Consider the following 14,651-nt stretch of genomic DNA (forward strand, 5'->3'; position numbering starts at 1 on the left):
TGCAGGTTTGATTGACGGGTCTGAGGATGTTTTTCGGCAGAGGGGCTGACTCTTTATTTGTTGTTTTAAATATAAAGTGGTTATCCAGCATTTTCATGTGAACACAGATCCGGACTTTCACCTCCATCCCGTCTTTGTCATGAGTTAGAGCTCAGCATGAACTGTTTAACAAGCTGTCAGTGTCACTTTACATACTGTATGTGGACACAGAAAATAACACATCTCTGTTTACTTTGTGGCTGCTGACTCTCTCAAACACCTGTCCTCTTTGTCTGCCTGTGTGCACAGATTAAAGAGTTTTAATTCTAAATTTCCTGAGAAAGAATGTTTGCAGAGGACAGTAATTTAATATATGTACATTTTTAAGGTGTATTTTTGGGCTTTTTTGGCCTTTATTTGATAGGACAGCTGAAGAGAGACGGGATATGTGGGGAGTAGAGAGTGGGGGAAGATATGCAGCGAATGGCCGACTAGCTGGGACTCGAACCGGCGACCTATAGCCTCTATACATGGGGCGCTTAGACTGCTAGGCCACCAGCGCCCCTGTAGTTTAATATCTAAGCTAACAATCTTATACTGCACACTGCAGGCTGCACATTGTATATTTGAATATTTTTATTACAATTTTCAACACATAAGACATACAATATTAAACATACTGAACACAATACATAATGGCCTTACACACTTGCATACACCTGAGTAGCTTGAAATACATCACTGAGAGGGGGGCAGAGAAAGAATAGAAATCGTAATAATGGAGAGGGTGATATTTGGGTTAAACTGAAATCATACACAAATTTGAAATAAATAAGTGGAAGTCAATTACAATGTTACAATGTTACAATGTCATTTAGCAGATGCTTTTATCCAAAGCGACGTACATATGAGAACAAGAACAACACAAGCAAAGATCTAGACAAGAGGAAACAAGATCAGTAAGAGTATCAAAGTGCTTCAAGTCCATTTGGGTGCAGGTACTGCCAAGCAGTGTAAAGGCAATGCACAAAGTAAATAAGGAACATCTACAATGAAGCAACCAAACAATTTAAGACCTTCCATTATCATCATCAACAATTAACATCACCACAATAATGACCAAAGTACCAAGTGCTGGGTCACTCCAGACCTGAACACAGATTCCCAGAGTAGAGCAGGACAGTGTGAGTCAATCGTGGCTGGAAGACATGATCTGCCACTGGGGACAACGGTGGAAAACAGTCTAGCTAAGTGCATAGTGCTTCCTAAAGAGCTGGGTCTTTAGCTGTCTTTTGAAAGTAGAGAGGGACTCTGCAGATCGAATGGAGTTGGCCAATTCATTCCACCATTTAGGGGCAACAGAAGAGAAGAGTCCAGCTAGTGATTTTGAGGCCTTGTGTGCTGGAAGCACTAGGCGCTTTTCAGAGGCTGAGCGTAGCGGGCGAGAAGGGCAGTAGACCTGGATGAGGGGTTCCAGGTAAACTGGAGCGGTTTTGGTTCCTGCTTTGTAAGTCATGATTAGAGTTTTGTATCTGATGCGAGCTGCAACTGGAAGCCAGTGTAGTGAGAAGAGCAGGGGAGTGACATGAGCTGTCTTAGGCTGGTTGAAGACCAGATGTGCTGCTGCGTTCTGGATCATTTGCAGAGGTTTGACTGTGAATGCAGGGAGGCCTGCCAGTAGAGAGTTGCAGTAGTCAATGCGTGACATTACAAGATTGGCAGGGGTTCTTCCTATATAGTGCAGAAATGGCTGCAATATCCTTGTAAACGTATTGAGTGAGCCCTGGGTGAGGCTGCACATTGTAGTTGAAGTTTCTGCCTGAAGGATGCATACTTTAAGAAATGAGCACCATGTTTGAACAATCTGAGGAAAATTCTGCAGACATTTTTTTTTTAAACTTAGTTTTTATTTTGGTTTAGGCAACTTAAACAGTCACTTATACACCTTTACTGTATCTGTTGCTTTAAGGTTTCATAAAATATAATATAACAATAAACAAAACACAAAGAAATACCCTTTAAATCAATGAGTTAAAAAAGTAAGAGTAAAAAATATATATAGAAATAATAGAAAAATTAAGAAAGAGAAAATCCCTCTGCAGTCTCAGAGAGTATGTCATCTTTTCCATCAAATAGATTTCAGAAACCTCAGGTTCAGATTTTAACCACTTCATAGTGATACACTCATTCTGCAGTCATTTGACTGCGTGAGTGATGTGAACTAATCTCACAGTAAATCTGCTTTAATTTCCCCAAAGGTAGAATTAATTAACAGTATTGATGATGATGAATTAAATGACCACAAACTGCTCTGAGACCCTGCAGCCATCAGAGCACTGAGCCTCATGGGACTGCAGGATGTGCTGCAGCATTCGATGACGTGTTTTCCTCACTGGAAAGTCGATCATGTAAGCTAGTTTAAAAAAAATCCACTGATGAAAAGCTCTTTCTCTTTGATTTCACGGGTTAAGTGCACGCTATACTTTCCAGTTTATTTGTAAGATTTCTATAAAAACAATGTTTCCAAGCAACGGAGACATTCAACGCTCTCAAGAGTCCTTACTCTCCAACAAGAGCTGCAGGAGGCTTAAAGCTTTCTTGATTATATGATGCATGATGTGTGTGTTTGTGCTGACCGAGCTCTGCAGCTCTCCCTCAGACGATGCTTCTGGAGCTGAGTGATGAGGGTGCAGAGCTTGTAAAGAGAAGGATAAATAATGCAGAGTCTTATAGGAGAGAGCCTGATGTCATGGAACAAAGTCTTGGGGGCCTCAGAAAATACACCATCTGTATTGTTTGATGGGCCTGCTGGTGCAAAACGACACCTTACACCGTCCACTGTTCCATTACGGACGACAGTCATGTCATGTTGCGTCAGAATCCTCACAGGAGTTAATGATTTAATCATGTTTTTTCTTCTGTTTCAGCAAATCCAAAGAATGCACCCTCAATGCAGGTAAGTTTCTTTCACTTCCCTAAGAGGTTTCAAGCTGTCAAATACCAGCGCATAGTCAGGCCCCTCTGCTTCTCACACAGAGAAGCTGTGTCACAGTCTGTGCTCTTATAATGACACACTTCTTAAACTCAAACAAGCAGTGTTTGTGTTGAATCCAAAGCAAACAAAAAGAATGAGAACAATGCAAAGAGCGTCCTGCAGCAGTGACTGTGTTCAGGTGTTAAAGACGACAAAGCTGGGTCAGGACTAAGCAGTGGTATTTGAACACTTCTGACAAGAGCAGCATGCTTTGGATTTTTGTGGTTGTTTGTCTGTACTTAAAGACTGCACTGGTTGTTGTCTCTCTCATGTTTCCATTACTGTAGCACTGTAATCAGCTGTGAAGAGGATATGTGAATGCTGATATGTGAGGCTCATTTGGCCTTTAGTTGTTCCTGAAGGTTTAATTTTTGTGTAAGTGTTATTTTGAGAAGTTAAACATCAATCAAAGCCTTGAAATGTCTCAAAGTCAAAAGCATCAACCTCTGAAGCTCCTAAAGAGGAAGTTAATGACATTTTTTGTTATTTCTGGAAAGAGTTCTGAAGGAGAAACAGAGGACACAAATAAAGAGGCGTCCACATTGAGAAAAGGTCTCTGGGATGACTTTCTGTGTTTGGATGTTCAGCTCATAATGAATATCTGAGAACAAAAGACTCCCTCTGCATTTCCTCCTCCAGCTTGTTTTGTTGCAGCGGGTTGCTAACCAACAATTTTACTGAAACTAAGAGCAGATGTCAAAAATTGAAGGAAACAAACCCTCCAGTGTTTAAGGCCACAGCAGTTCTGACTGTACTCAGCAGAACAAGTTTAAACAAAGTCATGATGAGGTTTAAACATCTTAATCCCTGTTGTTGTGTTGATTATTTAAAGTAAAAATCATGACTCTCACATTTGGAAAAGATGCTTGTATTCCCCTTCTCACCACTCTCTTTCTTTTCCTCTCTCTCTCTGCCCTTTCAGAGGACGGCTACGTGAGGATGTTTCTCAGAGGTCGCCCTGTCACCATGCACATCCCTGACCAGCAGAGGGAGAGCTACAGCCTTGACCAGAAGGCGGCGCTGCCAGACCGCAAGCTCAAGCTGCAGTGGGTGTATCCTTCAGACTGGGACAGAGGACCTGAGGAATGACAGATATTTACTTTATAATAAGTCTTAAAATTAATGATTTATTGTTTGTTTCTGTCCTGGAAGAAAAAGCTAATCTTCTTTCACAATCAGCATGATTCACACCTCAGAATCTCAGAGAAATGACTCACCATGTAACTCAATACTTAAGTCTCAGAGTCATCCATCTGGGATACTTTTCATGATGCTAGTTTGTTAAAATGTGAGTAAATAAAAGCTTAACATTTGGCTTCAATAGCATGCTGCATCCTCCTGTTTTGCACAAAGCTCCGGCTGTCACTTGTGCAAAACTGTGCACCCTTTATAATCTCGAAACACAGAGAAGAAGAAGCCCTGAACCTTGAGTCTTAACTCTTAGTTGTCAGTGTAGATATTGTAAAAGCTGCAAATTTAATCCCCTGTGAGCTCTGAACTTTGAGTTAAAGGGCATGTTCTAATGTTAGAAATATACGTCCTCTCTCGCTGGCTCGGTCCAGCTTCACATATTGTTCTTTAACTTCAGCGTGGATCAGGTACGGCTACCGTGGACGTGACTGCCGCTCCAACCTCTACCTGCTGCCCACAGGAGAGATCGTCTACTTCAACGCCTCCGTGGTGGTTCTGTACAACACCGAGGAGCAGCAGCAGAGGCACTACCTGGGTCACAACGACGACGTCAAATGGTGAGAAAAGTGCAGCTTGATAGAAGCTGTCATCCCGGTCCTGAGTGACATTTCCCACAGACCCGTCTGTTAGAGCCGGGTCAACAGCAGGATTAAGAAGCGTGTTTGAACAGAGGAGGGACTCAGATCTCTTGTGACACAGCTTTTCAGTGTGATATTTAACACTGCTGAAAGCTGTAAATTCTTAATGCCGTCCTCTGTACCTGAAATGATTCCTGAAACAACTCCTCTGTTCTCCGGTGACACCTGACACCTCAGTGTTTCCCACCTGAGCTCCTCATCAGAATCTTCCTTCATCTTGTTTCTGTGTCACACATACTGTAGGCCCAATCTCAATGTCAATGTCCACACTCACACACTCACTGACTTTGAGGCGTGTTCCTGCTAAGTCCCTGAGGGCTTAGGGCTGTCCCACTGTCAAATCTTTAAGTCTGTGAGGGATCCCTCTCAGACTTTTTGAGCCCTTTATGCCCCCTTTCCGTAAGTGGGCATCTTTGCAGACTTAGCGTGAGGGAATTACCCAGAGTTCACAGCATTGTGATGTGAAACACGGGATACCCAGGGGAAGCCTGCAAGCTTGGAAGGGTTAGTGCGCCTGTAAAAAAGAAGCATGAAAGTTGAAATGAAATTTACAGACAAAAAAGTCTGCCTGTAAGTTTAAATATAGAAAACAGCCTTAATCTATTTATCTTCACACAAATGTGTATACAGTATAATCTTTATATTTATAGTTATATAGCCTATTTAGATATTTTAAATGTTGTGGTTAAGCAGTCTGTACGGTAAGAGCCTGGATCACATGACTATGGCAGCCAGTCCTTTAAAGCTGGGGTTGGTAGTCTCGGAAAACTAGCATGAATTTGAATGTAGCATTTCCTCATGACTCCGTCTAACCCCTCCCCTCCTCCCTCAGAGCTCCTCCAAAACGACGCCCCCCCGCTCACATGCACGAGCGCCGCTGACTTGCGACCATATGATGGTGACTGATTCAAAACCGGTCCCCACCAAAACATTCTCATAGTGAAAGTTAAAAACACAAACAAACATGGCTGCTGTTAGCACTCACAACTGTCATGCTAGCATTATCCAGTTGTACCAGTGACACGATATCAGGAGAAAAGTTATAACACATATATAATACTGTAACAACTCTACTGTTTGTTAAACGTGTTCAGTGTAGATGTTCTTAATTCCTACAGTGTTGACAGTCAGTGAAGGCATCAGGAGAGGTGTAGAGTGTGTGAGCTGGAGAGAGGAGAGACAAGAGGAGAAGTTTTTCATTCATTCAAACATTGATTGTTGTTTTGTTGGTTGGCGTGATCACGGCCGACAGTGACCGGTTATTAAAACTCAACGTGTTCACCAATCGGCTCGTCATCCCTACAGCGTCCGGACAGACGCTACAGTACATATATATTTCTGTAGGACTTACTAAATGTCATTCATTCTTCTGCTTGTCAGAGCCCCCGTGGTGAGAGCTTTTTAGACTCTGATCCGGACTACAGTCCTGAGCAAAGCACCTCATCGGGTCAAAGGGGACAGGCCCGAGGACGAGCGAGAGGGGCAGTCAGTAGAGTCAGGGGAAGCAGAGGCAGGAGACGGGGGCGAGGAGTACACACCGGGGAAATGTACGCGCAGGAGGCGGGCAGAACGGCAGGACGGGATTTGATTGGTTTAAAATTTTGGCACCCAATAACGGTGATTGGTTGTTGTTTTCCCAGGTTTACTCCGGCTGTAGATAGCAGCTTTTCTTCCCTATTTTTTAAGAACACATTATGTATTGATTACCATCAGGACATAAAGATCATTTTAACCAGTATGACAAAAAGTGGATCTAAATCTGATTACCAACCCCAGCTTTAAGCGCCTTGAATTTGAGGAAAGTAAAAATTGTGCAATAAAAATTCCTAATATCTCTAAGGTGAGCTGGTGAAGTCATGCAGGTTACATGAGAAGTCTCAAAGTGCTGTCCCAGTCCCAGTTCTACAGTTTGAGCTCTTACAGCCTCCTGCCCTCGCTCACTTTCCAGGTGACGTCAATAAGTCTAGAAGGGCTCAGGGCTCAGGGAGGACATTGAGATTGGGCCATCAGATTCATGCTGCTGACTGAGTTTAGTGCTGATGTGAGCTAACTTTAATGATGAGCACTGGTTCTCATTCTGCTCTTGGATGTAAATAAACTGAGTCCCCTGGGGCATGCTGGGAAAGCTCTTTATCCCTACAGGGAAACATAACGCTCCTCTCTCCCACAGCGGTGGAACGACTTGTCTTAGTTTACAGAGGAGAGGACTTTGTGTGAACAGCTGTCGTTTTTATGTCTTAAACCATGGCTGGTATAACAGTGAATAACAGGATCAAGCCTCTTCTGCATACACATACATCATTTATTGAAGGAAATCTTGTTTCTAAAAGTACATTCAGCTCTCTCTTTTCTACACCGTGAGTTGTGTAACTTCCTTGTGGAGACGAGCACGTGATGGGAAACTTCTCCATTTGAGTCATCACAAAATGTTAAAACTCATCACGTATGAATGTGAATCCGTGATTCAACACATCCTCCTCAAAGGCTGGAAGCGGAGTGAAAGGATTCAAATGAAGTAGGAGTTTATTTTCTCTCTCCCCAGCCTGAGTGTGCATCCTGACATGGTTACCATCGCAACTGGGCAAGTGGCTGGAAACTCCAAAGATGGAAAGGTAACCAGAGAAACAAGCTTGCATCCTCCGTCACAGCTTTATATGTTAAATGTTTTTAACACATGCAGTAAGGAGACTAAATGTTGCATGAAACAAAAGGCTGTTAATCTAATCCTGATCCTGTGTCCTTGTCCAATCAGCTGCTGGCTCCTCATGTTCGTGTCTGGGACTCTGTCAGCCTCAACACGCTCCACGTGCTCGGGATGGGAGTGTTTGACCGAGCCGTCACCTGTGTGGCTTTCTCCAAGTCGGTAAGCAGGATCCGCCTCCTGCAGGGTTCACAGAGGGTTTAATCAATCATCACGTCATGGTTTACAAACAGTTACCAGTCTGGATAAATAAATGTGAGCGTCTGTTTGCTTCACGAAGAACTAACATCTTGTTTTCTCACAGAACGGCGGCACCTTCCTCTGCGCTGTGGACGATGCCAACGATCACATCCTGTCAGTCTGGAACTGGCAGAAGGAAAAACAAGTGGCTGACGTCAAGGTACCCTCGACCTCTTGACCTCTTGATCTCCTCATTCTCTGATAAATAAATGAATGAACATGGTAGAGAAACACGCTGACTTCCTCCTGCCTCTGGTCTCCTCAGTGCTCCAACGACTCTGTGCTGGGTGCTGTGTTTCATCCCATGGATGCCAACCTGATCGTCACCTGTGGGAAATCTCACATCAACTTCTGGACCATGGAGGGAAACACGCTCACCAAGAGACAGGGCCTGTTCGAGGTACGGTACTTTGTTTGAGTTTGTGCAGCTTCGAGGTGCTGGTTGACGGTTTCAGTGTAGACCCCTTAAACAGAGGCTATAGTCCTCGTCGCAGTGGTCGCTGGTTTAACTCCCAGCCATGACGTTTTGCTGCAAGTCTTCCATCACTCCCTGCTCCCTACATTTCCTGTCTCTCTCTGTCCTATCAATAGAGACAAATGACTCCTGACCCTCTCTCTCTCTCTCTCTCTCTCTCTCTCTCTCTCTCTCTCTCTCTCTCTCTCTCTCTCTCTCTGCAGAAACATGAGAAACCAAAGTATGTGTTGTGCGTGGCGTTTGCTGAGAACGGAGACGCCATCACAGGAGACTCCAGTGGAAACCTCTACGTCTGGGCCAAAGGTAGACCCTCAGTGACTCCCGATGATCTCACATTTTAATCTAGATATCAAAGACATAAAAAGACTGGTTGGCTAGCATCCTCTACAGGTTCAGGTCTTGTCTTTGGGGTCTGATTTCCTGTGTTTTGATCGACAGGTGGTTATCGCATCACTCATCAGGTGTCCGGGGCGCACGAGGGTGGGATCTTCTCTGTTTGCGTGCTGAAGGACGGCACCCTTGTGTCCGGAGGAGGAAAGGACCGGAAGGTGGTGCTGTGGAACCACGACTACAGAAAACAGGCAGAGATGGAGGTGAGAGAGATGAAGTGTCCCCACAGAAACAAGGAGTGTGTGTAATCGAAGGTTTTCTCTCCAAGTCAAGGCTTTAAATTATTATTTATTTAATGCAAACCACTTTGAGCTTCATTATTCATCTCATGGAGGCCATCTTTAGATGGAGGTGTTACTTCTGTAGCATGTAAATAGAGTCTGATTCAGCTGCACAGATACAGACGCAGGAAATCCAATGCATGTAAAGTAGATTAAACAAAGGCCTGCATCTCACTCTGAGTCTGTTCTGCGTCTTGTTCCTCAGGTGGGCGAGTCGTTCGGTCCCGTCCGAGCTCTGGCTGAAGGTAAAGCTGGAGAACTCTTTGTAGGAACCACCAAGAACGCCATCATCAGAGCTGCTTTCCCTGATACCATGACCCCTATTGTACAGGTACGCACACACACGTTTCTGTCTCCCAAGAGCACACAGAAACATTTCATTTCTGTGCATGTGATGCTCTCAGATGTGTGACATGATAGTGTTTTCTGTTTCAGGGTCACACTGATGAGCTCTGGGGTCTGGACATTCATCCCTCCATGGAGCAGTTTGTCACCTGCTCCCAGGACAGACAGGTCCACCTCTGGGACACCAACTCCCATCAGCCCCTCTGGAGCAAGACCATCGAGGTGATGAAGGCTTTAACGTCAGAGTGTGGGGTTGTGTGCTGACTGATGCACCGCCTCATTATCAATAACAGATTAAACACACTCATTAATCTGTTTCTCTTCACCCTCTGGACTCAAGGATCCAGGGAGGTCTGCAGGTTTCCATCCCAGCGGGGCCGTTCTGGCTGTGGGGACCATGACCGGAAGGTGAATCTCATAATTTTAAAGAATTTCTACAAGTATTAGAGAAGATGTCAACAAATTAGACTCTTGAGAAACACAACTCTAATGCTCTGATGCGTGTGCTGCAGGTGGTTGGTGCTGGACACTGACACTCGGGATCTTGTTTCTATGCACACTGATGGAAATGAGATAATTTCCAATGTCAAGTACTCTCCAGGTAAGACAGCACCTGTTCACATCACTGAACAGAGACCTGTTCAGTCCCGTCATGTGAGTCTGACATCAGCTTTGTTAACTCTGGACTTCTTCTCTTCTCTCAGACGGAAACTTCCTGGCCGTTGCTTCCCACGACAACTTTGTTTACATCTACGCTGTGACCGAGAGCGGTCGGAAATACAGCCGAGCGGGGAAATGCACTGTGAGTGTGCATGACTGAAACAGCCACCTGTGTTTACAACTCTTATAACTCTTATCCCAGAATACATGATTAATTTGTGATCTCATGACACAACAAAAACTCTTCCTTTTAGGGTCACTCCAGCTTCGTCACTCATCTGGACTGGTCTTCAAACAGCCAGTTCCTCGTCACCAACTCAGGAGACTACGAGATCCTCTTCTGTGAGTCCTCTCTCTTCTCTCTAAGCCTTTATTTTATTATCAGTAGAATAACTTGTCCTGAAATGTGTCTCCTCAGAAATGAGCTCCCTGTGTTTGTGTTCTTCAGGGGAGGCATCCAGTGGTAAACATGTGACCAACATGGACACAGTGAGGAACCTGGAGTGGGCCACCTCCACCTGCACTCTGGGCTTCAACGCCTTCGGTGGGTCCTTCAAACTCACCTCATGTTTTCTTATGTCATCACCTCCAGCCTGTGAGATCACTTTAGCGTCAGCAAGTATATTATAAAGCTCATTTAGTTATTGATGCAGTCTATTGCATGATAAGTTGATGCTCACAGAAGTTAGGAACAAAAAGCAAAAGGCTGAACCCTCCAAACATGCTCACTTGCACCTCTAAATGTCCACAAGCACTGGACTTCTGCTGATCTCATATTTTCTGATGTTCAAAAATCCACAAAAGTCCTCCTGCCTCTGATAAAGCATCACACTGCGGCTGTTTGGAAACACTTTCGGTCTCAAATCCCTGCACAGCATTCTGCTGCAGCTCAAACATGATGTGAATCTTAATCTCTATCCCTCCTCCTCTCTCCTCTCTCTCTCTCTCTCCCTCTCTCTCTGCCTCTTTGTCTTTTGTGTGTCTCTCTCAGGAATTTGGCCGGACGGAGCAGACGGCACAGACATCAATGCCGTGTGCAGGTCACATGACGGATCCCTCATGGCCTCTGCCGACGACTTTGGCAAAGTGCACTTGTTCTCCTTCCCCTGCTCTCTACCAAGGGTCAGTCATAACATGTCTCTCTCTTTATTTGTTCTCTATGGCCTGAAGCTGCCAAACAGATCATCCCTTGACTGTTTTTGCATTTTGCTCTGCTCTGACCTGAAGCACCCAGAGAGGGCAGCAGCAGTGTTTCTCTGCTAAAGCTGCAGTACCGCTCTGAAAGCTCACCCACAAGGCGTTCTTTCACTGTGGTGCCTTTAATGCTCCCAAATGTCTTCCAGGTGTTTGGTCCCTGCTCACAAACATTCAGGCTGTTAGGATGTTGTTTCAGGTTGAAGCATTAAAACGTTAACCCGGAGCTGTGAACTTAATTATCCGCTCAGACAAGCTGCTGACGATTAGCAGAGAAATTCAGCAGCTTTTAAAAAACTTACAAGTTGTTAATGTTTTAAAGTCTGATGAAATGTGACTCCTTTTACACACATTTGAAGACTTAAATCAAAAGCAGGTTCAAGTTCTGCTCTGTGGAAAACTGACGCAGGAGCAGAGATTGTCGATTCATAGGTTTAATTCAAAGTGTGACAAGATGTTAATATTGATTTGTTCTGATTGAAAGAAAACACCTAAACAAAGCGTTATGTTTTTGTCTTCCTCTCTCCACCTCGCTCTCGTTCTCAGGCTCCCAGCCACGAGTACGGTGGCCACAGCAGTCACGTGACCAACGTTGCCTTCCTGCACGACGACAGTCACCTGATCTCCACCGGTGGGAAAGACACCAGCATCCTGCAGTGGGTGGCCGCTTAGGCGTCACCCACCATCTCCATCTTCAGTCCTCACAGACCGGGACCAGCCTCCTCTCTCTCCGACGACACCTCTCACTGTTATATCCTCCTGCCACCAGGGGGCAGTCACTCCTCTGTGCCTACAGGAAAATATGAATAACACACACCAACACAACAACCCCGACCAGACCGCCCCGCAGACGTCACCCCGGATGAGCTGATCATTGTAACAAAAGAAATACTCCTTGATGTCCTGCTGTTTGTGATAGAATGTAGAGAAATGACTTGTTGCAATGCAGGAAGTGAATCTTAACTGTTCCCAAAAATATAACTACTGTAACACCGGCCCAGCTGGTGGAGACCACACAGTGAACCTGTGGCTTTAGCATTAGTACTAACTGTGCCTGAACTATATTTATCTTAACCCCCTTTAACGGGAATCCCACCCATTCTGAAGACGTTTCAGCTCTTATTGTGAAATCTTTATGGTTTAGTTGACCTTTTTAAATGCAGCTTACACAGTCAGTGTAAGGAGTGTGTGTATACTTATGAAGTAGTTCCCCTAACATGAATTTAACAGTCATTTTTTCACTGTTTACCATAAATATGAGAACTATTTTGCAGACGTTTAAAGCCTCTTGTTACCCAAATCAACAAAAATGTCACATTTACATGCTATTATGTATATTTAAAATATTAGAACTGAACTTTAATCCATTTTTGAAGTATTATCAGTGAAGTTTTTGATCCCGTTCTAACGCTAGGATAAAGAAGGCAGGGTTAACTTGGATATTTATTAAGACATAAATATCTAACAAGTCTGACACCCAGAGCCGAGCTCCTCTGCGTGCACATACTACACTTCAGCCTCCGCTGCTCCGAGCATCCTATGGTCCTAAAGCCCCGGAGACTAGGGAGTGATGAAACTAATAAATTATATAAGTTCTGGTTCTGAAGTATTTTGTAACTCAGCACTCAGAGACCATTTGAAATGAATAATTTTCAGATTCTGGAGTTTTTATGTCTTTAGATTCAGAGTCAGACGACTCAAACATGCAGGCTGTGAACTCTCTCTTGACCAGTCAATCAAAGAGTTTGCAGCCACACCCTCACAGTCCTGAGAAATGCTCTAAACTAGAAAAGAAGCTGTTTTTGAACAGAGTTTTTTTCATAGTTATGGATGTTTTGTTGAAGCTTGATTACACATTTAATTTTGATATTCTATATGAATCTGAAATATTCCAAAGCCTTTGCGTCTGCACAAAAAAAAGAAGCCAAGACTGACAGAAAGTAAAGACACTATAGTCATTAATACAAATGTTTTCTAATGAACTTCAATTAATAAATAGAAAGCAGCTTAATCTGCAGAATGTTGAGCTGTGATTTAAAGTGAACTCAATTTGCAGTAACAGGGTTAACTCGCATTTTCTTTGAGGAATTCATGTAAAGTCTGCACCCCAGGTTTCTCAGTGAACATGCACCCTCCTCTCCTGCAGCAGTAGAGACACAACATTATCTCATCACGGTGCTTTATTCTGATAAGTGTTTTTTTGATTGTTGTCTCTTAAGAAAGTGAGGTGCATGTTTAGAGGAACTGACCTGAGGCAAAGACAGATTGTATTAGAATTCCTGAAATGGGTGGAATCCCCCTTTAAAAGTTCTTATCATAACCTAACTGCCTTGTTATCTGAACCTTTCCCTCCCCCCCTAACATGACCCCCACATGTTTGCAGATTGTTTATGAGTATTGCAGAATGCTGTAGGAGATTGTGACGGTACTGTCGCCCTGTGGTACTACTGCTGTAACGGCGCCGGCTCGGCACTAGATGGCGCTGCATTTCAAGAGAATGAGCATGACTGAGGCTGCCCTCCTTCTGTAGATGCTGTTAATGTTGCAAAGGTCTATAGAGTTAATATATGTGATATGCAGTATATCCAAGTGGCTGTGTTATTTTAATATTTAACTGTAACAACGATGGATGTTATTATTCTTGTGGCACTTTTAGTGATTGACAGAAGAGTACTGTAGGCTGCTGTGCTGTGAGCTTAAGCTTTGCCTTCTTCTGTTTTGTTAATAAAGTTTTTACCCAAGTACTACTCACTACAGGCTCTTTTATCTTCCTTGTTTTCATTTGTTTTCTGGGCCTTTAGACAGAACAGCTGAAGAGAGACAAAATGTGGGGAGAGAGGAGGATGACGTGCAGCAAAGGGTCATGCTCCAGGAGTTGAACAAGCATCCACTACAAGCAGATCTCTAAAGTTTTAAAGCATCAATAGGCGTTTTTCGACCGGAGGAACTTTACCACAGAACTACGTGCATTTCGACCGGTGGACCCAGGGTCTAAATTCAGTTCAGGGGTAGTTAATCTCCCCTGTAAAAAGACCCTGCTATGGAGGTAGTACTTTCCAAAGGCTCCGGGACTTTTGGGGGACGGGGCCTGCAATGCTGAACCTGTCTGATTGGTAGATTAACTGCAGTGTTTTTATTCCTCCCTCCGTCCACAATAACATCACACACATCTGTGATTCACTTGATTTCTCTTTCTTTCATTAGTTTTTATTTGTTCTATCTTTTTTGTATGTGTGTGTTCTTTTCAAAAGAAGAAGCTGTGATTCTCTTGATTTAGCAGCTTGTAACAGTAGTCTTCTCTCAGCCCACCGTGAATTCGTCTCTCCTCCCGGTGTTCCGGTTTTAAAAGTGACCCTGTAAACTGGAGACCTTCAGCTGAACGTGTCAGTGTTTGTGGAGTTTACACAGCTGTTGAAACACAGGCTTCCAGGTCACCTTTTTTGTCAAAATGTTTTTGTCAATTTTTTTTTGTCTTTTTTTTTTTTTCAAATAAAAAAAAACAAAAAAAATTTTGTCAAATTTT

At 43.8% G+C, this 14,651-nt stretch overlaps 1 protein-coding gene across 1 annotated transcript in view; it reads left to right on the top strand.

The window, feature by feature from the left end:
• The window catches only part of eml2 (EMAP like 2), a 38,004-nt gene extending 24,125 nt beyond the window's left edge, over window positions 1–13,879 (top strand). Inside the window, exons 5-22 of the mRNA XM_034701893.1 lie at window positions 2,907–2,935; window positions 3,936–4,065; window positions 4,612–4,761; window positions 7,385–7,454; window positions 7,595–7,705; window positions 7,848–7,943; window positions 8,049–8,183; window positions 8,462–8,561; window positions 8,697–8,851; window positions 9,135–9,260; window positions 9,365–9,496; window positions 9,615–9,682; window positions 9,787–9,875; window positions 9,979–10,076; window positions 10,189–10,276; window positions 10,383–10,478; window positions 10,926–11,056; window positions 11,675–13,879. Coding sequence (XP_034557784.1) covers window positions 2,907–2,935; window positions 3,936–4,065; window positions 4,612–4,761; window positions 7,385–7,454; window positions 7,595–7,705; window positions 7,848–7,943; window positions 8,049–8,183; window positions 8,462–8,561; window positions 8,697–8,851; window positions 9,135–9,260; window positions 9,365–9,496; window positions 9,615–9,682; window positions 9,787–9,875; window positions 9,979–10,076; window positions 10,189–10,276; window positions 10,383–10,478; window positions 10,926–11,056; window positions 11,675–11,800 — 1,930 coding nt within the window. The 3' untranslated portion in view covers window positions 11,801–13,879. The remainder of the gene's footprint in view (window positions 1–2,906; window positions 2,936–3,935; window positions 4,066–4,611; window positions 4,762–7,384; window positions 7,455–7,594; window positions 7,706–7,847; window positions 7,944–8,048; window positions 8,184–8,461; window positions 8,562–8,696; window positions 8,852–9,134; window positions 9,261–9,364; window positions 9,497–9,614; window positions 9,683–9,786; window positions 9,876–9,978; window positions 10,077–10,188; window positions 10,277–10,382; window positions 10,479–10,925; window positions 11,057–11,674) is intronic.
• Window positions 13,880–14,651: the final 772 nt, after the last annotated feature.

The sequence above is a fragment of the Notolabrus celidotus genome, chromosome 14 (genome assembly GCF_009762535.1).
Source record: "Notolabrus celidotus isolate fNotCel1 chromosome 14, fNotCel1.pri, whole genome shotgun sequence".
NCBI lineage: Eukaryota > Metazoa > Chordata > Actinopteri > Labriformes > Labridae > Notolabrus > Notolabrus celidotus.